Below are 26,712 nucleotides of genomic sequence, written 5' to 3'. Positions count from 1 at the left end.
AAATGGATACTTCACTTATTTAGCCCAAAATAGCAATAAAAAGTTAATATTTTGTCTATAAGTAATTTGATACTTTCATTATTTTTCACGTACAATTAGTACCTTTTTAAAAACACATTTTGCAACTTGCTGTCGACTGAAAATGACATCACAAGGGCTCAGGTAACTAATCACAGCTCAGCTTGTGAATGTCACATGACCAAACCTAGAAAACAGGTGAGCTGTGATTGGTTACCTGAGCCCTTGTGATGTCATTTTCAGTCGACAGCAAGTTGCAAAATGTGTTTTCAAAGGTACTAATTGTATGTGAAAAGTTATCAAATTAATTATAGACCAAATATGAACTTTTTATTGCTATAATGGGCTAAATAAGTGAAGTATCCCTCTAAAACTTGGCATTTTTTTCCCCCCATAATGCCATGGTGTACTGACTTGCGCATGCGCAAGTACAAAAATTACTATTTTATTTATTTATTTATTTATTTTTACATTTGGCTTATATTACACAAATACTTTCAAAAAATTAAGTTGGTAAATACTGTTTATTCATGATTTTTATGATTTATTATTTTGTCTGTGGTGCATAATTTCTATTCAGCATTTTTTCTTCTTCTAAAATGCCACTGGTTATGTGCGCAAATCAATATCCTGTAGCATTATGGGAAAAAAATACTGTTTTTAGCATTTAGCCTACAAGTATGTTCATTCGTATTTAAATACGTTCAAATGTACTTTCTTTAATGTATTTACTAGTCAAAAATGTTTACTCTGCATTGTCAGTTCCACACTTCTGTCGTTCGCTGATTAATATACCAATAAATGAATAGCATTTAATTCAAATAAATTGTGATGAAAGTGAATTTCTATCGGTTAGCAACTTGGCACTCTGCAAACTGCATCGGTGCGAATGTGTCTGAGCCTTGTGATTGGCGAGCCGCCACTCGGGGGTGTACCTGGCCTCTCGCCCAAACTCAGGTGAGAAAAGGTGAAATGAGTGCGATATCAAATGGGCGAGATTAAAACGAACACAAAACATGAACTTGAAAACATCATATACAGTCCAGGAAGTGTGACTCAATACTTGAGCTGGATGTCATCAGACTTTGACGAGAACGTCTCCATCCTCTCCCCAGCGGTCGCGGGGAGACCTGCAGGCTGCAGGTTCCACGGGCAGCCGAAATGCCTAATAGGCTGAGCATGGCCGCTGCTCGGACCCGGTAGGCTGCTCCGCCATAGCAACTCCCCCTGACCCCTCCCTCGCCGAGCCCCAGCCAGCATCACCCTGCACACGGCTCAGACATATTTGGTCCTCCGGAAGCGTGCGCGGCTCGGGTAAGCCAGTCCCTCCATAGCACGGCGGCTGCATATGGGTGGAGCACACTTTCAATTTTCTTTTCTTTTTTAAGGAAGATTTAAAAAAAAAAATAAAAAAAAAATGCATTTTCATAGCGTTGTCCGGTCGTCGTCAGCAGTGGCGAGGAGCTCGGGGGGTCGGCCGTAAAGTTTGTCCTGTCACGCTCGGACCCTCGCCTTCTAAAATGGCTGGCTGGAGGTTCGAGGAAGAAGCAGCGGCTGTCTCTCTTCCTGCACTCATAAACTGTAAATATAACTCCCGTGTGCTTGCTTCCTCGGCTGTTGAGACGACGCGTCAGTGTGCCGGCCGGCCAGCCGGCGACGTCGCGGGTTCGAACCCCCTCGTCGCGGCGCACTGACAGCTCGCACCCTGGACTGTGCGTAATGGCGTCCTACTATTCCGCTCGTCTCTTATCACCCTCTCTCTCTTTTTTTTTGCGACATAGGCAGAGCCACGACCACGTTTTTATTATTATCATAATCATTTTCCACTCTGCGCTTCGATGAGGAAGTAGAAGAGGCGACGTTCAATGTGCTTGTGCTACACCCCCACACGAGCCCTTTAAGATTTGTTTTCCGACGCGTTTCATAATTTAACGGAGTGTCAGTGAACGTCACATTTGATAGGACGCGTGTAGTTTTGGTGAGGTCACGTGACAGGCTCATTAGCATCTCGCTCACTTAACTTGACCCACATACGCGAGTCTTCGGTTTAAGTGACAAGAGTTCCGCTCCTACGACGGCGTGTTCGTCGGTCGTAACGCGTCGTAGCTTATTACGACATGTCATCATTACAGTAAATATAAGTATAGAAAATATAGATAATTTATTTAAAAAAAAAAAAAAAGAAATTAAGAAAGAAAGAAAAGAAAAACAGTATATGAATATGCCTTCATGTGCGTGGCATGAACTATGCTAACATAGTAGTAAAGTTATATATATTTATATTTTTAATCATAATTAATAATAATTATGGCGGTTAGGTTACAGAGCGCGACTTATAATATGCCACGTGACCACGAAATTCTTACACTGCGCTGTATTACAGCAAGATGCTAACGCATTTATAAATTCATAGTTAAGAGTAAATATTTGTATGAAATACACTCCTGTCATAATTGTAAAACATCCATCCGTTACCAATCAAAAGGAAAAACGTTAAGTACAGCTGTTGACTGAGCAAATCTTCTTACACTGTGCCGCAGTCCATCACTAACTTATGCTAACAATCTTATTAAGTCATGATTATGGTAAATATTTGTATGAAATACACAATTAGGCCTTAAATTACGTTTTCTGAACTTGTGTTCTCACACTGAAAGTGCAGTGTGAAAGGGCCTTTATACGCTGTGATTAACCTACACTAGCCCATCCCGAACCTTAGCTCGTGCATTTATTACGCAAGTAACAGTAAATATTTTTAGGAAATACACTTCATTTTACATGAATACGAAACAATCAAACAAAAAATACCAAGTATGGCGGACTGGAAACTTGGCATGCCTTTTTATACTGTGATGATGACATATTCTTACCAGCTGCGCAAGCTAGTTGATTGTGTGCTATTCCTGCACTTGATATTTTATGTCGGCGCTGTTTTAAACTTGAGGACCCTCAACACATGAGCCCACCTACCCCCCAATTATTTGACATCATTGTTTTGCGACATGCTGTGTTCATATGACTCACTAATGCGTTCTGTTTTTTTTTTTTAAATTCAAGATGTCTAAATGGGTTTGACCCAAAATGGATGGTCAGCTGGCTACAGTCCTGTCAAGGGGCAGCTTGGAAGTCCAAAATGGCAGCCCGTGTGCAGAATCGTCCGAGCTGCTGAGCGAGGAGCCAAAGAGGGACCTGCAGCGTCCAGGTTGCGACGCTACCGGGGCAGATAGCCTCCGGTTGTGCCCCGTCAACCACGATGCTCTTTCAATCTACAGGAGAAAGCCAGCGGTGGGCGGAACTTGTGAACCCGCCCCCCAGGAAATGAGAGAGACTCGTGGGTCGATGCAGCCAATGCCCAATGCCAACTCCGCCGCCGGACCTACCAAAGACTCACATTTCGGTAGTGCGCGAAAGACAAACCAAATATCTATCAACCAGACCAAGGACCGGAGTAGAGAGCTCACGGCAGGGACGCACGCTAGTGGAGATGTTTTGGACACGAAGACCATCCACTCGGATCTCTCAGAAACACTAAAAGAAGCCCATATAGCCGGCGGTGCTACCTTACTGGGTCAAGGGGTGAAGGAAGAAAATTTAGAGAGGCAAGTCGAAGACTATCTGAAGGAATTGTCCTGGTCCGAGGAGCAGAGCGAGCCGCTGGACTTGAGTCTCCCCAAGAAAAGAGCGAACCGAGACTCCAGACACGGACGCTTTCTAGACGCGTGCGACAGCTTGCTGATTATGGAGGTGGACGAGTACGAGGGTGAGGGAGACCGGGACGTGGTAGAGGAGGATGAAGAGGAACTGCCTTCCTTTTATCCCACCTCTGTCTTTGACCAGGACCTTCTTCTCATTGACGACCAGGGCATTCCATACACTCTCAGTCCAGATGGACTCAGGGTGCCCCAAGTGGACGTCACCGGCTCCGAAGGCCCGGTTGAGAATGAAGGGGCCTCGCAGTTGCCTTCTTCAGCAGGTTCAGACCTCAGCCAAAGTTTGGCTGATGCACTCAAGGCACCTTCCGGTGATGTGATGCCTTCACGGGTGTCCGAGTCGCCGTGTGCGACTCCACAAGTCTTCAGCAGTTTGGATACAAATTCCTCCAAGGACTCTGGACTATCCATCATCAACCAAACCATCCAGATCCTTACTACGCCTTCCTCCAGTGCTCCCATCCTTCTCCCCTCTGCTCCACTGAGTCTTTCTCTTCCTCTGTCTGTCACCACCAACACCGCTGGTGCTTCTGCCCAGATGTTCATCCTCCTTTCTTCTGGTGACTCTACCTCCACCCCTATCGCCATCCTGAACCCTTCGACTGGTCAGCTGTCCCAGATCTCCCTTCCTCTGGCTTCCGCTAACACGTTGCCTCACCCTGTCTTGGGATTGGGCCTGAACAACCCGCCTGTGATCCTATCAGGGGGATCCGGCAATGTCCTCGCCTCTAGTCTGGCCACCGTTTCCTCTGCACTCATTCCTACTCACGTCGACTCCTCTGTTGGAACTGAAGCCATACCTACCGAGCAGGTCTCGAATGAGAGCGATAAGCCATCATCTCTAACAGCCGCCGCTGCTACTCTGACACCCGACCCCTCAGACGGCCAAATGCGAGACCCCGAGCCTCTGGTGGACTCTGAACGTTTACCTCTGGATGATCACATGTACTTCTCCAGTGCCGCCGTTCCTCCCTCGCCGCTTAAACTTGAGCCACTGGACCCGCTTGACCCACTGGACCCCCTTTCCCCCTCGGAGTCACCCAACAACCCTTCTGCCCGGCAGGTGCTCTACTGTCAGCTGTGCCCGCGGATCTTCTTTTACCTCTCTGACCTGGAGCGCCACGCCATCACCCACTCGCAGAAGAAGCCTCACGTTTGCCAGCAGTGCGGCAAAGCCTTCAAGCGCTCCAGCCATCTGCAGGTCAGTGCTGCGCAAACGCTACAAATCAGGAACTGTGACGATAGCCAGGATTCATGCCATGCGTTTCCGCTCTCGAGCCAAAATCATCTGTAGACTGCGGACTGTAGCACATTGACTTGATGTTTACAATTTGTTAAATCATCTGGGCCCAGTATTTCAAAAACTTAAATCCAGATCAAACTGATCCAGATTTGGGACTTTTTGCAGGCAGGATTGGATTTCCAAATCTACATTTGAATTTTCAAAATAAAATGTGGTTTGAAATAGACAATTTTGGATCAGATCGGGGTTTAATCTACTCCACCAGGTTTAATCTTGGCGAATTGTTTGAAATACTGGACCCTGATGTAGCTCACAGAGGTCTAACTCAAACTCTGCGGGCTAAATTTTGGTCCTATAAAAATGAAAGTTGGTGACAATTTTTCACTGACCACTGTTCAAAACTAGTCATTGAAAAGGATACAAAGCAAACGCAGGGCAATTAGCTGTGTAATATGGTAGGGCAAACATTACGCTTCCCACACAGACCATGCTAGGCTAGCATCGTTTCTTGTCCCTTAGCTAGCAATGCTAAGTGTAACTTGCATACACTCTCGCTTCACTCTTTGTCCGTAAACAAAACAAAACAAGAGAGTAAAAGAAACGTCAGTCTCAGTGGTTTTTAATTTTTGGTTATATAAAGGTTTTGATGAATTGGTTAAAACAAAGTCAGTGTTGCTTTGCTTCGCTAGCAAGCATATAGTGATATGCTTTTGTCAGAACATCAAACTTGTTAGTTAACTCATTAGAAACAGCATTACAGGAATGTGATTAAATCCTTTTCGTCATCTTTCTTTGTGCTAGCTTTTAGCATTAGCTTGTTAGCTAACGCTCTGAACTGGCGTAGCTAACGTAAAAGTGTTTCAGCTATTGATTGGTTTCCAGGCAGTTTAGGTATCTTACTTAGCACTGAGGCTAAACTATTTTCCTAGCTTAAGTCATCAAAAAAATCAGGCAAAGCGTTAGTAACAATAAGAATTTAGCTAATTTAACAAATTTCAGCTTGGCAGTTTCGAGTTGTCAATATAGTTTCAGCTATGATGGTTTGACTTACTGAGCTTGTGTTGTGGTTGACGATTTCCTGTCTTTTGTTTCGCTCCACCAGAGACACAAGCACATCCACACGGGTCAGAGGAACTTCGTGTGTCCCATCTGTGCCAAACGCTTCAGGGAGGCCGGCGAGCTCCAGCGCCACCAACGGGTCCACACGGGGGAGAAGCCCTACCAGTGCCAACTTTGCCACACGCGCTTCGCCGAGCGCAACACGCTGCGCCGGCACACCAAGCGCAAGCACCCTTTCCACCAAGTGGCCGTGGACATGCTGAACGATTGCGGCGGAGGCGGCGGCGGCCTTCGGCACGAAGACGAGGAAGATCCTGCTGAATGGTACAGCTCCACTGTGTCTCATCTAGAAAACTCTGATTCCGAAATGGAGACTTAAAATGTTCCATGCTTACGAAAACGGGAGCACTTGCAATATTTCTATTTATGTTTTGAAAATAACTATTTATATGAATGTATGCTTATTCCAATTGCATTTAATGACCCTGTAAAGTGAATCCCGAAGTGTGTCTCTAAATACACAATACGTGAGGATAGTCGGCGAAAATGTGCAAAAACTGCACTCTATTGCATCGATACAACGTTAAAACTGTCGTCATTTTCGTTTCCCTGATTTTGGGGGGCGTGGCCAAAACGACGCCCGATAATGCACTTAATTCACCCCGAAAAGGCATCTTCCCCTCATATAATCTGCTGGCGTGACTACTTTAGAACGCCTCGTTGTCTGCTGTAAGTGTACGCACAACATGGAGAAAAGGTGGAAAAGTGAGATTTTTATTTTTATTTTTAAGTCCGTCGTGACAGCCAACGTGTGGAGAGAGGGTTCTCGATGCCCCAGCCACATTAGAGCGCCTCGTCGTTGCGGTATGGAAAAGCCCCATAACGACCTGGTGTGATATATTCCAGCCATTGTAGTAGAGGCATAACAAAGATGCTAGTTGAGCTAGCATTTTTTATTTTTTTTTTGTTCAAGGTCATAAATAGAGCGCCTCGTCGTTGCGATATGGAAACGCCCCATAACGACCTGGTTCGATATATTCCAGCCATCATAGTAGAGGTATAAGAAAGATGCTAGTTGATCTAGCATTTTTTGTTCGAGGTCGTGAATAGAGCGCCTCGTCGTTGCGATATGAAAAAGCTGTGTAACGACCTGGTGAGATATAGTCCAGCCATCATAGTAAAGGCATAAGAAAGATGCTAGTTGAGCTAGCATTTTGTTGTTCAAGGTCGTGAATAGAGCGCCTCGTCGTTGCAGTATGGAAAAGCCCCATAACGACCTGGTTCGATATATTCCAGCTATCATAGTAGAGGCATAAGAAAGATGCTAGTTGAGATAGCATTTTTTTTTTTTTTGGTTCAAGGTCGTGAAAGTATTTGATTGAAAGTTGTCAATTCAGCAGACACGCCCACGGCAGTTTTCTTGCTTTTTCAGCATGTTGAAGCCTCATTTGGTATACTCGGCGATTTATTTAATCCTTCAAATTTGGCAGGATCGTTCCTATAAACTCTTTGTGGCGTGCAGACGTATTCATGTTCACTTTACAGGGACTTTAATGGCCAACAAATACTTTATCATTACCGTTTTGGCTGATTTTTGCCAGCTGAATAATATTGCAAAAGGTGATTTTGTTGTCAATTGCAAAGGTGTCGTTTCCATGATGATTGCATTCCCACACAATCAATGACCTTAAAGTGCTTCGAAAAGTAACTTCAACTCTTCTCAGTGTTAAACAAGGAGAGTTGCACTACCTTGTAGTGAAATTTATATTTCTTAACAGAACAGAAACACTGTGAGTCATTTGCACTTGTTTTATTTCGCACAATATTCACTTTTTTTTAATCGAGTGAATTGAAAACAAAAAGAAGAAAGCTTTCTATATTTTGTTGCCTGTTGATTTGATGTATTTAATACATATATTTCGAAACCAAATGCGTTATTCCAACACGTTATATATATATAAAAATATATATTCACATTTTGTTCATTTGTGAAGTATATTCAATTGTATTTAATACAGTTCTACAACTTCCAACTTAGTCTTTGCACCTTTTTTTTTTTCTTGCATATTTACAACAATATTAGAGAAGAAGGTTCAAGGGTCATAGTTCAAACAGCTTCTGGTGAGCCGCTTTGATTGTTCCTGTGTGATGACGTTCCTCATTTATTGGATTGCACTTTTACTTGTGCTCGTCATTCGGCCGGTCCGCAGAGGCTCCTCAAACACTGCACAGCTCCAAATAGTTATTAAATACTTTTTTTTTTTATTGCTCAAATGACCCCACTTGGTCCTTGTGGCTGTCCCGTCGAGAGGAAAGGTGTTACGCTCGGCTTTATTATACTTTGGCAAACAGACTTTATAGAGGGGCAGTGGAAGGAGAGGCAGGTGTGTGTGCGTGTGTGCGTGCGTGCGTGCACAGAGCAAAGGTTATAACGAGCTCTCAGAATGGATTGTGGCTGCGTGCGTGCGTGCGCTCTAAAATTTAAGATTTAATTGAATCCGTTGCGGGTTTGTGTGCTCAGTTAATCACAACGTGCCACTGTTATATTTGTCAACCGTCCAAAAAAACTTGCATCATTCCAATACTGCATTCTACGACTTTCACACCACTGCTAATTATATAATACATAAAAAAAACAAATAAATTATGGCCGTTAGGTGGGTGACTAATCATATAATGCACCAATAACAATGCTGCTGTGACAACCTCCACTAATGATTTCCTTTGGCGATCTCAGTCTAATAATAATAATAACCACAACAACAATATGAAAAATAATAATGTCCGGGTCCTTAGCTGACTTTCACTGTAATACTAAGAATGCTGATAATAATAATTAATTAATAAGTATTATTATTATTATTATTTTTATTATTATTAAACGTCATCTATCTCTAATTACATAAATAATCATTATTATGTCATTAGAGATGTATGAATATAGATGTTCGTTACCACTTTAAAAAAAAAAAGATAGAAATAAGGCCAATATCTGCTATTAGTGCTCGCCCATCCCCAAATTAATACCGCAGCCATATTTGGTTATATAAAAATGATAATAGTAATTAATGGTAGTATTGTGTACTGTGTTACTCTTATGTTAGTTACTACTACTACTACTTCTACTACTATTTCAAGGTATCGGTACTCGCGATAGTGGCCGATGCCAGTATCACACGCCCTCTTGTGGTCGTTTTACGATCAGGAACTCGAAATTAGAATTGGAAATTGCCATTAATTTCATGCAATTTCAACTAGGAAATATATATCGGTCTTTCTTGGAAATGATCTGCCGTTGTCATGAATATTTTTTTTTCCACATATAATGCTCATTTGTGGTCCTTAGGATGAGACTGTAAGCATCATTTATTTAGCTCGACAAGGTCCTCAGCGCATGACGACGTTTTCAGTGTGCGCGTGCGCCGTGAAGTGGAACAAGGCAGCTTCACGTTGCCAAGCCATTGAAATGCAAAAGGTTGCAGTGTGACATTTGAATGAGTGTCTCGCTTTTTGAGCATTTTTATTCCCTTGTGATTCAGTGTGCTCCGTGATATATCGGCTGTTTATCGGCTCTGCTGGAACAACGACAGACGTACAATTTGTGCGCACCCGAGAGTCTAAATTCAGGCCGATTTGACTTTTGATGTCGCAGTGCTCGTTTTGGCCACGTGAGGGCGCACTTGCACCGGTGATGATTTAGGATCTCTTCTGGCTCTCCAGTTTGAGCAGCCATGCTTGTTTGCCAACCTGGACCAGAAAAAAAAAAAAGAAAAAAAAAAAGTGAACGATTCACATTAGCACATTTTCTTCCCGGCTACACGCAGATGCCTGCACGTTTTGCAGCATAGAGCCCGCAAGGAGAAATGTGATACTGCGCCAAGGCAAAGGTTGACATCACGCAGGGCTCGAGAGCAGGATTAACCCCACCGAGGGAGTGTTTTTTTTTTTTTTTTTTTTTTCTGTCAGAGGGAAAAGAAGGACAGGTGGTAATCAGAGAGGGAGTCCAACCACGGCTAACAAGCAATTACATCACCTTTACCTCAAATTACGTGCGTGAAATGATGTCATAGGTGGGAAACATCCCAAGGTTGCCTTGAAATGTCGGCGCCTGCCCATAAATTCAATCAAAAGTTCGCCATCTTGATTCACCTTTACATGTGCATCACAGGCATGAATGAGGTCCACATTTCAGAATTGGCATTTTTTTCCTCACATTTTCCATAACAACTACCAAATTGTCCACATGCGGCCTGCGATTGGCCGGCGACCAGTACAGGGTGTAGCCCGCCTCTCTTGCCAGTCAGCCGGGATCGGGTCCAGTTTAGCCGCGAACCCTAATGAGGACAAGCGCTACTCGATCCAATGGCAGAGAAGTCGCGACCAGACCAGAGCCGAAGCTTGGCTTGCCAAAGCGCAGAGGCAGTCAAATAGTTGCACCTAGCGGCGGTTACTGGTAATGCAGTACAGTCATCTTTCCTTTATGAGCGACAAAATATCATTTGTTAGGCCAACACCGGTTTGAGGTGAGTTACAAGCTTAATCAATGAAATAATCCAACTCATAGTGCCGCAGTATTTTTTTTTATTTTTCCCCCACCATGTTTTCCCATCAGCCCCTGCAGCGCTCCCACCACTCTTATCGCAGTCATTTGGCGAGCTCACGCCCACCACACGCTGCCACTTCAAAGCGTTGCTCTGCTCGTCGGCCTTTACGGACCCCCCCCCCCCCCAACCCCGACCCCGACCCCTTCCTCCCTCCCTCCGCTTGTGGCCTGCTGAACCAGCATACGCAGGCCGTCCATCAAAGAGGAGGAACAGGTGCTCCGGCCACATCCGCACCCCCATGCCCCCACCCCCACCCCCCCACTTTACCAGCGAGCACACATACAACATACAGTTTGGCAAACACCTCTTGTGCACGATGATTTAGTTCAGCACCTTTCCTTTATTTTTGTATTATTATTTTTAAATGCTAAAGATAAATATAGCTGTTTTAGTTAACTTTCACTGCAACCGCGATTTTAAAAATATGTGCACACACACACACGCACAGATCATTAAATCAATTTAAGGGGGTGACCCAGAAGTATCCCGGAGGCAGCATCTGAGCCCTGCAGCACTCCAACCATTTGAAACGGCTCCAACACGCTCGCCATTTTGGCCTCGTGCTAATAAAATGTCTCTCGACCACGGGGGGGCGGGGGGGGGGGTGTTGTGACATGCCTTTTACAACAAAGTTGCAAAAAAAAAAAAACATTTAAATTGCTCGAAAAAAGTCGTATAGGTGTCAGTGGTGAGGGTCGGAGGGGAAGGGGCGGGGTTGACAGTTGGCACTGACACCCGGGGACCCATGATGCTTTGGGGCAGAGTAAAGAGGCGGCGACCGCCTGAGTTGGACGAAGAAATCCAGAACGGAAGAAAGAAAGCAAAGAAAGGACGCACAACAAAACAGCGATGAAAGCGCGAACATGAAAAGAACATGAAAAGAGGAAATCACCACTAAAAAGCAGTAACCAGTGAGTTGCTCTTCTTCGGCTCTCCTCCTCCTCCTCTTCCTCATTCAATTTTCTTCCTCAAATTTCATCTTAAATCAACTGCACTTCGCACAAGCCCGAGGGGCCGCTCAGCTTCTCTTCTCTCTTCCTGTAAGTATTTTTTTTCTCTCTTCACGCTCATCTTTTGACTGCTCGGCCTCCACAATCACGTCTTTGTCGTCTTATTGAAGAAGAACGTGCCACTGGCCATATTCTGTCTCGATGCGTAAATGTTTTGAGAGGCTTAACTCTTAAAAAGTAATGAAATTATGAATATTTTACTGCATTTAAGCATAATTACCCACAAATAAAAATGTACTGAGTTAGCATGGCTAACTGTTGACATTTCGTGAACAATTCTACAAAACACGGACAGCAAGCTGTTTAATGCTCAAATAAATGTCAAGCTAAACGTTTTGCGTTTTAACAACCTCATAACTCTGCCTTGAGCTCTGCTAGCTAAATGCTAATGAGAAACACCTTAGACGGGCTAATAAATAGTATGTGTATGGTGGTGCTGTTTTCATGCTTTCAGTACTGAATATTTGAACACACAAACATACATAAATATGTTATTTATCCTCTAAATGACTTAATTGGGTATATGCCACGGAGGAGTCAAGACTTCCGGGTTTCCACACATCAGCTTTGTTTCCGCTTCCGGTTTGCGATGTGTGGGCCGCCTCCCAGTACTTGCGCTTCCGCCTTTTTGCCACTCGGTTGCGCCTTCTCGTCGACGGGTGCAAGTGTGAAGCGCATTCCCGCCCATCGACGAGAGCGCGCAGTTCGGGTGTGGGGGGTGCGAGTGTTGGAACGCGGGCAGCAGTGGCCGAAAACGGCGCTGAGGTGTGGAACCCGGAAGTCGGAAGTCCGTGGCATCTACCTATATTACAGTGACGTGTGAAACTCTTCTTTGTTTTTATCTTCATACGTGCAATGCCTGTAATTTTCTGCCCTCTGGTGGCTAAGTTGGGCACATCAGAAGGAGACGCAATAAATTTTAACAGTTGAAGTATTTATATTCTATTTAATCATGTTTTTACTTTATGCTTATATAAAGTACAATTAATTTTATAGTGTGCTTTTAAATGTTAAGAGCAAAGAATTACAGAAGAAGAATCTTGCCTTGATTTGAAAATTGTTTGTAGAAATGTTCCTGGTTAGATTTTTGTTTTTTCAATTATTAATGTGCTTCAACACTGATTGGTTTGTGTGTGTGTCCACTGCAGAATACTCATGAGTTCTGTCAGGCTGGCAATTTCTAGTCAATAATGCTATATTGATTAAAATCAAATCACGTGAGACTTCAATCAACGTCGCGGTGCTTCATTTCAATTCTTCACCGAAGCGAAAGTCTGCTAGCTTAATGCTAGCATATAAATGCACCCGCACGTCTGTGATGATCTGGTCCGTTTTCTAATCGTCATCACAGGTGTATATGATTTATTAGATAAAATATTGATTCTGAACTACTACAGATCCAGGTCCGTGTAGTTATTAGCGACGATGGGTGGGCCCAGGTGACACACTGTGATGATGACAGGGCCGTCTACAGGGACGACCGCCGATGCCAGAGTTGGCTTGTTTGCGTCTCTCTCGCGTGCGCGCGTTTGCTGCGCCTCCATCAATATCGCTTTGTGTCTGTCTGTCTGTCTGTCAGCATTTGCCTCTCTCACCCGGTTGCTTTCTCCCGCAGTGACACGCAAAAAAAAGAAGAATCGCTTCCATTCATCCTGGTGGGCACGCACCAGGTAGTCCCTCTTGTGTCTTGTCTTCCGCGCCGCCCTTCAGCGCCGCCATGACGCTGCTGGCCTCCGAGAGGTCACTCCTCATCCGGAACAAGTTCCGCTCAGGTGAGCATACGGGAACGGAGGCAATTAAGTCGACGACGCGCAGTGGAGAGCTGAGTTTACCCCAAACCCCACCCCCAAAATGCTGATGTAATTGTTTACGTTAGCATTAATATGTAGAGATGAATGTGAGTTGGATATCGGGTCACATGGGGTGTCATGTGATCAATAGCGTCGCGGATTGATTGTGGGGAATAGGGGCGGGGTACCTTTCACATTTGAACCGCTTCTGTTCCGATTCTCGGTACCTGGGAAACGATATCGGTACTCAACGGTAACAATTTTCGCTACTTTTGTACTCCATTTTTTTTTTTTTTTTTTTTTGCTATTTCATAAAGGGATACTTGACTTATTGAGCCATTTTCATCAACAACAAGTTAAAAGTTTGTCCAGAATGAATTTGGTAACTTCGTTATTTTTCAAGTACAATTAGTACCTTAAAATACAAATTCTCCACTTGCTGTCCACTGATGATGACATCACCTGTGCTGAGGAAGGAGGTAACGACCAATCATGGCTCAGTTTGCGGACCAAATCTAGAAAACAGGTGAACCATGATTGGTTGTTACCTGCTTCCTCAGCACAGGTGATGTCATCTTCAGTCAACGGCAAGTTATTAGTTGTACAAGAAAAATAATCAATAATAAGTTATCAAATTAATTCAGGACAAAATATGAACTTTTTACTGCTGAAATGAGTCAGGTATCCCTTTAATTTTTCAAATTGTATTTATTTATTTATTTTGCTGGTAATAAATGTCCGTCATTGCTTATTTAACAGTAAAATGTTTTATATAAATCCATTTAAAAATTACTTTTCAATATGTAAAATTTGACAAATAAAAAAAAAATATTAAAATTTAAAATGAGCCGATAACTAATACACATAAATTATTACAAAAAACAAAGTGTGAAGCAAAGTGTTGTGCAATGAACAACACACGGAATGAAGTTAAACAGTAAATATATAAATTAATAATTGATGTTATCTTCATTTCTTATGCAGTTGGTTTTTCCAGAAGTTGGACTCAAATATAGCATTACAAAAAAAACAAAAAACAAAAAAAAAACGATCGAAAGCTGGCATGGCAACAGAGAGAAGCTGAACTCTGATTGGACAAAGAAATCAAACATCGAAATAAGTGCAGCCAAGTGAAATGCTATGAAATGAAGACAATCGACGTTTAGGAATAAACAAATGAAATTTTTACCGCTTTGTGTTGATCATAACAGTTAGTACAGTGAGGTGTACTAAAAATCCAGATTTTTTTTTTTTTAAGAAAATTTAAATATGGAGATACACACTTGTTATTGGACAGTGACAACATACAGTACAGTATGTCCTCGTCTGTCGAAACCGATGATTGTGTCAACGCGATGCAATTGCCGACTCCGCCTTCACCGTTCAGCCGCATTCCCAGAATTCCATCGGCTTCGCTTAACGAGCGCGTCCTGGCGCTGTTGTCGCGTTATTAGCGAGCAGCTGTCGTCTTTTCGAGCGGAGGAAATGACGTGGTGGTCGTGGAGGTTGTCCCCAAGGTGTGCCAGCACCTGCTGGAAAAACGTGATTCCCGGCTCGAGGGGCGGGCTTAAGGGGGACGCAGGAGGAAGAGGAAGAGGAGGAGGAAGGTTGGCAGCTGCTTTGTGTGTGGCATCATGCATGTATAAGAGGTGAACGCCAAGACCAGAATGTCATCCTCTCGTCGGGATGATTTGGCTCAACACGTGTCGCTTATAAACATGCTTACCCGCTTATAACACACCTTAGGAAACGCCGTTTAGCTAAATGCTAACAAACAATGCAAAAAAGCCATAGACGAGCTAATGAAAAGCATCAGTGCTATTTTTCTTAATAAAAACACAGTACAAGCATTTTTGTTGCTTTTTTTTCTTCTTCTTTATATATATATATATATATATATATATATATATATATATATATATGATGGGCGAGTATCGGTATCGGGCCGATACCAGCCTTTTTTCAAGTACTCGAGTACTTGTGACACAGACGAGTACAAGCGAGCGATGGCAGAGGGGGAAGACGTGAAGTGAGTCCTCCTTGCCTGTAAGTGGCGCTAGCTTGCAGCAGTTTTTCACCAAAACTTCACCGGTTTGGAAATCCTTCAAAATTGTGAATCTTAAACTAAAAGAGCATTTTTGTGTTTTATTTTGAGCGTTAAGACTATTGAAGAGTGACTTTGCTGTTTTTTTTTGTTTTTGTCAAAATTAAAGGAAATATATTTGTTTAAAAATATCTTTTAGTGAACATCCCTAGTAATGGTACTTGGTATCGGTGACTACTCGAGTTGAGTACTCGCACTGGGATCAGTTTGAAAAAAAAAAACGTGGTATCGAACATCCCTAGTTTTTTTTTTTTTTTTTTTTTTTTTTTTTTTATAAATAATTTGTTTTTGTTGAGCATCGAGAGTACAGTAAAACACAAACATACTAACGTAGGAGCTGCTGTCAGCCACCGCTCGCGCCCGGACGCTCACCGGCAAATTGTGTTTGAATGAATTTGAAGCTTGAAGTGATATAAAAATAACACATTTCGATTAAAATGCATTATCCTGCTGCTTGTTCACCTTCGGCTGCCATCAAACTGAATTGAAAAGGCTTTTTTTTTTTTCTTGTGTGAAGTCCACGAGATGAGTTTAGTTCTGGCAGCAACCGGCGAGGATGACGTGAGTGCGGGGGGGGGCATGAGAGGCCGGGACAGCTGAAATGGGGGATGGGGGGGGATGGGGGCGACTGAAATAGACATAGCGAGAGATAAATAGTTACTGGCCTCGACCGCCCACACCCGGGGCAGACCTCACGTCCCCCTTACTCCTCGATCAGGTCTCACTCAAATGCATCGTTGGCGTCACCTGTTTTGCGTGCGCGTGCGCGTGCGCTCACTGTTAACGGACAAATCGCGCGAGCGTCGCAAAGCCGTTAGGTAACGCAAGCCAGCTTCTCATGTTCGTCGGTTCTCGCGTCAAGTGTGATTTATTGAGCGGACCGCTGTTTACTTGTCATTCCTCACGGAGACGTTAAAACCAAAGCATCATCCCGTCGACGCAAATGCATTACTCATCTTTTGTTTTTTTACATTTTTTTTTAAATTTTATTTTATTTTGTCTTACAGTGCTGCAGTTGAGGATCCAGAACCGAAGGCAGAGCGAGATCAATGCGGACTCGGGTTGGTGTCTGACGCAACAGTTTACATTTGTAAATTTTTTTTAAAATAAATAAATAAATAAAAATAAATAAATAATAATAATAATTAAAAAAAAAATCACATTTGTGACTCGTTCGCGCTCTTGTTGCGGATTCCAACCTTATCAAAGCCTCCGAGATAATCAGTGAAAAGATTTCGGACATGTCAGAGAGGGGGCAAATTGTCAACTGAAAATGACATCACAGTGTCTACGGGCTCAGGTAACGACCGTCACAGCTCACCTGTTTTCTGGGTTTGGTCATGTGACGTTCGCAAGCCGAGCCCTTAGGCCGGCTTACGTATCAATGCGTTTGTCAGTGCCGCTTACTCGCCATTAGGGGAGGGAACCTCTGGGTACCTCACGACATGACGATTACGAAATTATTGATATTGATTGATTGTCAGGTGATAAATCCATGATAATCTACGATAAAACTACTCAAGACACAAAACCGGTGTGTTCTTCACAGTGAGTACATCAGTGTATTTTATTTTTTTAAATACATACAAACATCTTCTGAACAGAGACCACTTTCCGTCAACAAATTTGTTCCGACTTCAAAGAGATCGCAGCACATATGAACAACAAAGATGGCTGCTTCCAATAAATTGTTGGTCCGCTTAACACAGTCAGTCGAAATCATTTTTCGAATAACAAAATTAATGTTATAATAAATACGTAGATAAATGAGTTTAGAATTGTGTAAATTATGTTATGGTCTTTGCTTCTACGGTGTTTACCATTATGAAGTGACGTCAGACGTTAAACCAGGCGCTGAAGTCTGGGTCCTTTTTTTTTTCTTTTTTTTTTTCCCCGCTGACTTTGCAACTTGGATTTATGAGTTCAAAGGGGCGTTCCCGATACGTCCTGCTATGTAGTCTGACTTCCTAGGTTCCTCGAATGCAGCACGAGGCACTGTGATGTCGTTTTCAGTCGACAGCAAGTGTCAAAATGGCCGCCCCTGGTGGATTTTCTGCTTAATATGTATTCCACAAATGCAATTATTAATCAGAATGCCGTGTTTAGAGTAGTGGGGGTTCTTTACATGTAAAGAATTTTTTTAATACTTGACTTCCCCTAAAATAACTTAAGAAAATGCTATAAAAGTAAAAATAAGTCTTACAATAATTTTTAGGGTTAATCATTTCTATTTCAATCTTTTCCCTACAAATATTTAGTTTCCTTATTTATTGGTCATATTGGTTACTATCATGTTTAGCATGCCTCGCAGTTTTCAGGTTAGGATTCGAAATGTGACTCTGGCCTTCAATGTGGAGTTTTTACTGGCCGGGTGGATATACAGATTACTTCCACATTCCAAAATCATCCATCTTGGTTCAGCGAAGACTTTTTTTTGTTTTTGTTTGTTTTTTTGTTTGTAATGTGAGTCTGAATGATTATTTGTATAAATGTGTCCTGTGATTCATTGCAGATGAGTCCAGGGTGTGATAAATTAATGTCATTAAAATAAATTCAAAATTTTTAAGTTTCACTTTTTGTGTCAACAGGCTCGAAATCAACGAGTCCCCCTAAAAAAGAACAAAAAGACAAGAGCGAAGCTCTGGTGAGTTATTTTTGTGCTTGAATACATTGCTATTGTTTCCAATGGGGAAACAAAATAAAGTGAATATTGGGTGGGCCGTGTCTGGTTGGTTTGACTTTGCTGCCGTTTCCTGATGCAGTGTCAAACTGACAACGGCGCCGGAAGACATCCGAAGATGCCCCCTGGTGGAGTCACTGCTGTAGCTGCGCAAGGTGACGTTGGGACAAACGCACGGAGCGCAATTGTCACCCGCTTGCAGGCGTACAGGAAGTGCGGCGAACGCGTGGTCGGCTGTCACTTGCAAACAAATGTGACCTGGTCAAGTCCTTAAAGCAGAAGTTGACGGCAGCGCGCAAAATAACCTGTCAGAGCTGTTACTCGCGACTTTGTCAGGAGTGTCCTTTCCCAGCTATTACTCAAGAATTATTTATTATATATTTTCTGGCTCTCTCTCTTATATACAGTAGATTGTTTTTTTTCTTCTTTTCCCTAACAGTGGGCAGATTATTGATGCCGATATTTGGCATTTGGCATCTGAAGGCCGATAAAGATCGTATCTCACTGAGCGGTGAATGTTTGCAAATTTGCATGCATGCATTCGTCCGCTCAATGAGATTCAGGTAACTTTTAATTTAAGTTTTTTTTTTTTTTTTTTTTTTTTCCACTTCATAAAAAAAATAATAATAAAAAAATAAAAAATTATGCTGACACTGGGACCTCCCTACTACCTTTTTTTTTTTTTTTAAATGAAAGCAAAATTAAGAAATTCATTAATTTAGAAAAGGTCACAATATTATTAAAAAAAATTAGTTCAACTAAAACAAAAGCACAATATTGTGCTTTTGACATAACATCGTTATGTTATTATTATTGTGTTTTATTATTATAATGTTATGTTGTCAATGCACGCACACATCGAGTTCCTCCACATATCGACTTGCTTCACAGGCATATTACGTTCCCCTTCATCTGACAATTAGTGTTGATTTTAACCATAGAAGGGCCAAAACATCCCTAATGAAAATTAAATTGCACAAAAAAAAAAAACTAGCCACCAGAGGGTGCTAGAACTGCACAAATGGAAATCAACCTGCATTTAAATATCGTGAACATGACGCCGACGACGATATCGTGGCAGTTTTAACTCATTACAACCCAAAAATGTGTAAATACGTTTTTTTAAAAAAAATAATTTGTCCTTCGCTCCCAAAAACGTATTTACACGTTTTTTGGGTTGGAATGAGTTAATATCACGATGTCACACTTATCGTTACATCCCTATCCATGACTACCATAAATTGTCCCATTCAATTGTATGCACAGGACTGCATCTCTTTATGGTGAATGTTTGTTTACCTGAACTTTGCTGCTTCTTCAGAGAAGAGCGAGGGCGGGGCCTCAAGGCAGAAAAAAGCTCGCCGGGACCTCAGAGAGGTGATCCAAGATCCACCTGCGCCCGCGAAGCCAAAAGACAAACCACACCTTGAGAACTGTTAGTTGTGCGCGTGCTCACCTATTGGCCGACAAATCCCCTCTGTGGACCCTCGCCTCACTTTCACTTTCATTTCCACAGGCCCCGCCTCTTTCCCGCTACCTGCAGATGTCTTCGAAGACGACATCTCTTCCTGCTCCTCGTCGTCTTCTCCGAGCGAGCGAGGCGTCGTTCCCCAACCGCCGCCCTCCACCTTCCCTTCACCGCCGGTCCTCTCCGATGACCAATTACTGAGTGACTTGTCATCTGTGGGCCCGCCCTTCAATCACAGTCCGGTCCACATTCAGGTGAGAGAGCAATGGGGACCCTTTACAGTACAGTAAATGATGCAAAGTTGATTTCATGGACGATTGTCTTACTGACAAAATTGCCACTTCAGCGGAGGTTTATTTATTTTTCTCGCGAGTTGTCATACTTTTGTGACATCAGTGTTCTCTGTTAGCCCGGCTTGGCGTTGCTCCCGGCAACCGAGGGCATCCGACCGACAACCAGCGTGCCGCCGCTGTGCGAAAGCAACTCCATGGCAACCACGAGTCGACCAAACGGGATCTTTCTGATTTCCCAGACCACGCCCCTGCTGCCAAAGGTACGCTGGAGATTCATGTCAAAAAAAGAATTTTACTCATCACCTCTAATCTTTGTCATCATTTTCTAAATATATACATATAAGATATACATATATTTGAAAACATCTTTTTGACAACATGTAATTTTCATTTTTGTGACTTATTTTTTTGTCTTATTCAAGTTGGCTGGGTGGGAGAGCGAGCGGAGCTCTAGCGCCCTCTATTGTCCAGTTGCCACCGGCACTGACCCTCAGTGATATCAACATTATTCTGTCCTCTAAATTGGTTGTTCAGCTTGCAAAATGTGTCAGTAGCAATCTGCACACATTCATACATTAAATAATCTTATGAGTAAGAAGTATTTTATTCAATTTTGCGATGTTTGTTTACGTGATATTGTTGGTATTAAGAGGTGGATTATTCCGAGTAAGTCTCCACCTGCCATTGGTTTATAATGGCGTGTGCGAGGGGATCTTATAAATAATGTAGCGTGAAATGCGTTTTGAGTCAGCGTTTGATTTGTGAATTACAATTTGCATGTTCTTTAATGAGATGAATTCAACAAACAAAGTAAAGCCGCGTGACGATCTTCACCTTAACAAGATTTTCGCTCTTCTGTTTTGCGAACTCGACCTTAAGCTGTTACGCATTCATTACTGTCAATTTTCACTTGTGGGCGCGTGGCATGCTTGTGCCCCCCCCGGGTTAATATATCCGCACACAAACACCGTTGGCCGTGTGTCAAAGGCAACACGCACGCTTGTCATCTGGAGATTTGTTAAGAGTTTAACCTCCACACGGCGCAAAGGCTGTCAAACAACGCGGAAAGAGCTTGACATTTCCCCCCCCGGCGTCACATCTTATATACGCCAGCTTTTGGAGCGACTCCACTGAGCCTGCTTTGAACCCTCGCAGACAGCTCGGCCTCCCAGTCCTGCCTGTTCCTCTTCCCTGACGGCCGGCTTGAACCTCAACCACCTCGCTCGCTCACGGAAACCGCGGGACGCCAAACCCAAGATGAAGAAACTCAAGTATCACCAGTACATTCCTCCTGACCAGAGAGGGGCGTCCGGACCTGGAGGTTGAGTATTGCTTTGAACGCCTCTCGGTCCCCCAAAAAAACTAACGAAGGTGCTTTACCTGTGGTGTGTGTCTTTGAAGGAGGAGCCAAACAGAAGAGCCCTCCAACCCAGCCATTAGACGCCGCCAATTCTCATCTCATCAAGCAGCAACAAGTCTCTTTGGAGCTGCAAATCTTTCAGCAACAGCAGCAGCAGCAGCAGCAGCAGCAGCAACTTCCTGTGGTGCCCAGGTACTTAGTTCTGTTCTCCTTAAATTGGTCCTGATCATAATCCTGCGACTTGTACACACACTCAGAAACATCAGTTGGTAATGGTGTTATTGTTAAAGTTGCACTGCATGCCACTTTTGTAAGACCAGTAAATAAAATGAAAACAGCAGGGGCCCCAAGATTGACCCCTGTGGAAAACCATACCAGAGTGGGACCAGTCGTGTCCTTAACACAAACACGGCTGACATGAGATAATAATAATAATAATAATAATAATAATAATATTTATTATTATTATTATTATTATTATACTATATTGTTATATTATTATACTACCTAGAACGATGTGGATCATTTTTACGAGCACCCATACACATCTTGATTTTATAGTTACAAGCTTGATCAATGAATGAAATAAACAAGTCGTCTTTTTTTTTTTTTCTTGAGAGCTCAGAATTGTTTATTCAGCAGTCTTACCGTTATTTTTTTTCTTTTTCTTTCTTTTTTAAAAGTGTGTGCGTGCGTTTGAATTTGCGTTCATTAATATATAAAAATCCTCTTACCCTTCACCTTAGTCTGATATTTCAGTCTTGCCAGAGTCGTGAAGTTCAGATCAGGAGACCAGAGGAGAGATCAAAGGAAAGAAAGATGAATCAAAGTGAAATCCAACGCCAGCAGCAACCAGACACCACCCGCCACCCACATGGTTACAAAACCAGAATCTTTCATCAACCCCAGAAACCTCTAAATTGCGACAGATTAGGGAGATCTCAAGAGACCAGAGGAAAAACTAAAGAGAGGAAGGAAGGATGGAAGGAAGGAAGGATAGATGAAGCAGAGTGAGATCCACAGACACCAGTCAAGGTTTTACTGTACTTCAAGGGTAATTTATCAAACAAATCAAAATCAATCAGTCAAAAAATTGTATATTGCTTAATATTAATGTTCTTTGAAAATCAGCTTTCTATTTAGCAAATGAACAGAAGCTGAATCCCATCTCTACATTCAGAACCAAAACTGGAGCAATAAGTACTAAGCTGACTGGTTATTTGTAAATATTCACACATGGAAAAAACTGTACAGTCCATGAAACATATGAGTAGGAGATGTCATTTTTATTATATGTTGCGGGCCACCAAAAATGGCTGAAGGACCACAATTGGCCCTTGGGCCATAGTTTGGATAGCAGTGCTGTACTTGAATTGCTGGCAGCAAAAGAAAAGGAGTAAGATGTTTCTGGTGATTTAATATTTGCAATTTTTACTCCTAGAGAACCGAGTTCATCTGGAGCTCTGCCCCTGAACCCTCAACCCCTTCCCGCCGCCACCAACCACGCGCCAAATGACACAAACAACGCATCCAAGCTCGAGCTCCTCCCCGCAAACCTCGTCGATCTCAAAGTAAGCGAGGCGACGGCGTAAATCCGGAAATATCTAAGACCTCGTCAGTCACATTCGCCGAGGACACCCTCGGATGACCTCGTTCGTTTTGCCTCCTCAGGTGTCAGAGTTGAGGCAGCAGCTGCGTAAGCGAGGCCTCCCGGTCTCCGGCACGAAGCCGGCCCTGTTGCAGCGCCTTCGGCCCTTCCAGCTCCCCCCTTGCTGCGTCACTCCCGCGCCCCTCTGTCAACTGGGGGGCAGCATGGAGACCCTGACTCCCTCTCACCCGCTTCTGGCCCACCACAGCCCCAGCTCGAGCTGCAGCTCCGGAGACTCACCTGGGAGCAGCCCGAACCAACAGACGTGCGTCCCGGATCACCGAGTCCCGAACGGCCTTCTGAGCGTCGTCCCGAACGGTCTCTCCGTCAGTCTGTCTGGTGAACACTGCGGTCCTATCAATGCTGTCTTCCTTGCGCCTGCCTGTACCGCCTCTGGAACTCCAAGTCCCAGCTTACCCATGTCGTCCTCGTCGCCCCTGCAATGCGGAGCCGCCTGGAGGACTGACTTGGGTGTGGAGTTGGACAGGAAGGAGAGGACCGTGTGCAGGGCACGAGAAGCCTCTGCCAACACTGTCCATGAAGTGAGGGCAAACATTATAGGTCTTTGGTTTTTGGTGGAGACCTCTACCACTCACAAAAAAGTTAAGGGGATCCTTGGGTTTTGGGTTTCAGGAAGAACTTCAAATGCACTATAACCTTTCCTGTTGAACTTTACCTTCTCTCGACGGTTTTAGGACCATCCTGAATTTTAACCCAAAAGCCGAATATCGTTAACTTTTTGAGTAGCGTAGCCTACATCTTTTAGGGCTGTCACTATCGAGTCTTTATAAAATGGATTATCAATCAAACATCCCTAAAGAATTAATACTATAAGAATTCATTATCTTGTTTAGAGATGAATTGTTAAACGACAACAAGACTACAGTAGCCTATGCTAAACAGTTAGCAATCACGAATAGCATTAGCGCGCTAGCGGTTACCATTTAGGGTAAACAAATGGTAACCACCATTTAGTTCACACATACATCATATCTATGAGTTGAATTGAGTGGATATAGCTACTTATTATTTACTATATTCTATGCACAAGCATTATTAGACAATGCTAATTGATTAGCATTAGCGCTTAAATTAAACAAGCACTAACCAGTTCACACATAGGCCTACGTCATATTTACATGAATTCAATTGAGTGCATATAACTACTGTACTATTTATTATCTTCTGTTTATTATTAAACACTAAGAAAAATAGCCTATGCTAAACAGTTAGCATTAGCACGCTAGCAATTCCCATTTAAGGTAAACAAACACAATCATTTAGTTCACACATTACGCATGTAAAAGTGTCTTAAAAGTCACTTCAGACGTTGTGTCAATGACTAACAAGTGGAGCTGCCACTTAATGGGCTCAAAACTTTGTATCCATTGCATGCGACTACAAAAAAGATCTGTGTAGAAACATGGACGCCGGTGCAAACATGATTCCGGAGCGTCGAGGGAGACATTTTTAGTCAAACTATTTTTAAAGTCGACTTTCCCCCCCCCAGCCCTTAACGTCTTTTATACCTTTTTACTCTCTGCCTATCCCCCAGTCTTGCGCAAGATCCCTTCATCCATTCCTGCAACAGGAACCAGGATGCAGAAGATCGAACCGGGAAACAGATGCACAAACGGAAGTGTTGTTCACGCAGGTAATCCAGCAAGACCTCGTCTCAAGTCTTTCACAAGGATGCACCAAGTTGACCCGTCGACCAAATGCCATTGAAGGTATTCTACTCCCAGCCTTGCCCCGGCGAAATGATTGGCCGAGACTTTGAGCTGCCGGTGCAGATCACGGCGAGTCCAGTCCAAAGCTCGCCTGGCGTTCGGAGCTTGGAGGAGGAGCTGCAGGAGGCCATCCAGAAAGCACAGGTGGGTTTGCGGAAACTGCAAAGACTGATGAGAGTAGAAGTACTCATCTTCGTTTCTTTTTCTCGTCAATAGATGGACCCTCGACAGTCGATCGATGACATTCTGGACGAGCCAATTGCGTCTGTTGGTATGTCATAAAGATTAAACTTGAAGATACTTAGCGGCTTGATTACTTTTTTTATGGCTTCCTTTCTAGACTCTGCTCACAAATCCCCCATCCCGCCATCTCCCGCGCAAGCGGATCAATCCCACAAATCCCAGCAGGACTCCAAGGACAGCAACTTCCTGCCTCTCTGCTCCTCGCTCCTCCTGGAGCTCCCCCCGTCTCCCGCCGTCCTCCACCCGAGTCACGTCGTCCCGGCGCCGGCGCCTCCGCCCATCTGCAGCTCCCCTCTGCTGCAGTCGGCCGGCAAGTCGCGGAAGCGGCGGGCCCAGGCCATGTGCGGCGCCGCCGACATCCTGGAGACGTTGACGTCCGGCTGGCGGCTGCTCAGCCCGCCGCCGCCTCCCTTTGCCGAGACCGACTTGGATCTGGATTCGGACCTCAACGTCAACCGAGTGCTGGATCTGATGTTTGAGCAGTGGTGAGGACGTTTGTGGTCTGCTTTGTGACTGGTTGTCCAACCTGCCATACCTATCGTAGTCTCTCCCTTCTATTCTTTGTTTTCTTCTTTCCAACGGTATTTCTTTGCCTGTATTGGATCCAGACAGGCAGGCTTCTCTTCACATTTCTTAGAATCCAACAAACCTTTCCTTCCAGTCCACAGGGCATTCCTTTCATCAGCAATCCCTTCCTACCTTCCTTTCGAGAGCTTGTAACCAACAATCCCAACTGTTCTTTTCTGCCTTCCTGCCTCCTGAACCAAACAATCCTAGGCAAGTCCTAAGCGCACCAAAATGCTTTTACTTCCTTCCGTCCTTCCTTTAATCGCACGCCCTCCGTTCCTTCCCGCCTGTCCTCTAATCGTTGATATGCGGTATGCATCATTCCTTCCTTCGTTCCTCTTTTCTTGTCCGTCTTCTTCCCGTCTACCTTCTATCATCGCTCTCCCTTCTTCTTTGCCGGATGGAAAGGAAAATCCATCCATCACTGCTGTCAGAATCACTGACTCCACGCAATGTCGAGAGTTTGATTCATTGCAGTGTTGAACTCAAAAAGCTTTGACGGAAGTGACACGCACACACACACATACACGTGGAGTGTCCCAAAATATGTACTCATCCTTTGACTGACCATTACTCATGTATTTCATTTTCACATTTATTGACACAGATACAAGCCTGATGAGATAAATTAAAGAAAACATGGCAACATTGCTTTCTGACTTATCCTCCCCACAAAAAAACTGCCTATCTGGCTGCTGTTGACGTCGTCACTGAGTGGCAAGCATTCGTAAAACCCGCTCGGGGGCGTGTTAAAACCAGACGGGGCAGGCGCAGCTTGAGCGTGGCACCAGATCTTCATCTCCTTGCCAGACGCACAGTCGGCATGCAAAGGGGGAGAGAACGAGCTGGCAAACGTTACAAAACGAGCAGCGTGCGTGTGGGAGAGAGCAATCATGCTAGCAACACGTGTGTTGAACATGTTGAAGCGTGTCCCTGTGTCCGCTTCCTTCCTCGTATCGCCAAATGCACTTGTTCTTATTAGTTTGCTTACAATTAGTGTGCGGGATGACGGGATACAAATGGAACAGTGGTTCTCAAACTGGGGGTCCCCCGGGTGCGCAACATAATATTGTTTCAAAAAGTCATTAAACATAAAACAAACGAAACCAATTGCTCCTTTGGGCCAATTAAAGTGTTTTGTATGAATCACTGTTTTTTGTTTTTCTTTTCTTTTTTAATAACAAA

At 43.7% G+C, this 26,712-nt stretch overlaps 2 protein-coding genes across 5 annotated transcripts; both read left to right on the top strand.

Annotated features, from left to right (window-relative positions):
- Positions 1–507: 507 nt before the first annotated feature.
- LOC144022603 (uncharacterized) lies at positions 508–8,067 on the top strand. 4 transcript variants are annotated; one of them, XM_077527534.1, is made up of 4 exons: positions 508–1,332; positions 1,450–1,599; positions 3,076–4,929; positions 6,074–8,067. In XM_077527534.1, exons 3-4 carry the CDS (start codon positions 3,100–3,102, stop codon positions 6,407–6,409), a joined length of 2,166 nt encoding a protein of 721 aa, XP_077383660.1. In that variant the 5' UTR covers positions 508–1,332; positions 1,450–1,599; positions 3,076–3,099; the 3' UTR covers positions 6,410–8,067. The 4 variants fall into 4 exon arrangements, with proteins under 4 accessions (XP_077383660.1, XP_077383662.1, XP_077383659.1 ...); XM_077527536.1 differs by lacking the exon at positions 1,450–1,599; XM_077527533.1 differs by having other exon boundaries at positions 508–1,599.
- Positions 8,068–11,364: 3,297 nt separating this feature from the next.
- On the top strand, positions 11,365–26,178 carry LOC144022817 (uncharacterized). The gene is made up of 16 exons (XM_077527945.1): positions 11,365–11,674; positions 13,260–13,416; positions 16,546–16,599; positions 18,127–18,182; positions 18,301–18,373; positions 19,540–19,653; positions 19,735–19,940; positions 20,096–20,239; positions 21,135–21,300; positions 21,381–21,531; positions 22,781–22,910; positions 23,011–23,529; positions 24,543–24,641; positions 24,718–24,861; positions 24,934–24,988; positions 25,058–26,178. The coding sequence occupies exons 2-16, from the start codon at positions 13,362–13,364 to the stop codon at positions 25,447–25,449; spliced, it is 2,358 nt and encodes a 785-aa protein (XP_077384071.1). The 5' UTR covers positions 11,365–11,674; positions 13,260–13,361; the 3' UTR covers positions 25,450–26,178.
- The last annotated feature ends 534 nt before the right edge of the window (positions 26,179–26,712 follow it).

The sequence above is a fragment of the Festucalex cinctus genome, chromosome 7, assembly GCF_051991245.1.
Source record: "Festucalex cinctus isolate MCC-2025b chromosome 7, RoL_Fcin_1.0, whole genome shotgun sequence".
Classification (NCBI taxonomy): Eukaryota; Metazoa; Chordata; class Actinopteri; order Syngnathiformes; family Syngnathidae; genus Festucalex; species Festucalex cinctus.
The sequence above is the reverse complement of the archived record's forward strand: the minus strand, read 5'-3'. Positions and strand labels throughout refer to the sequence as shown.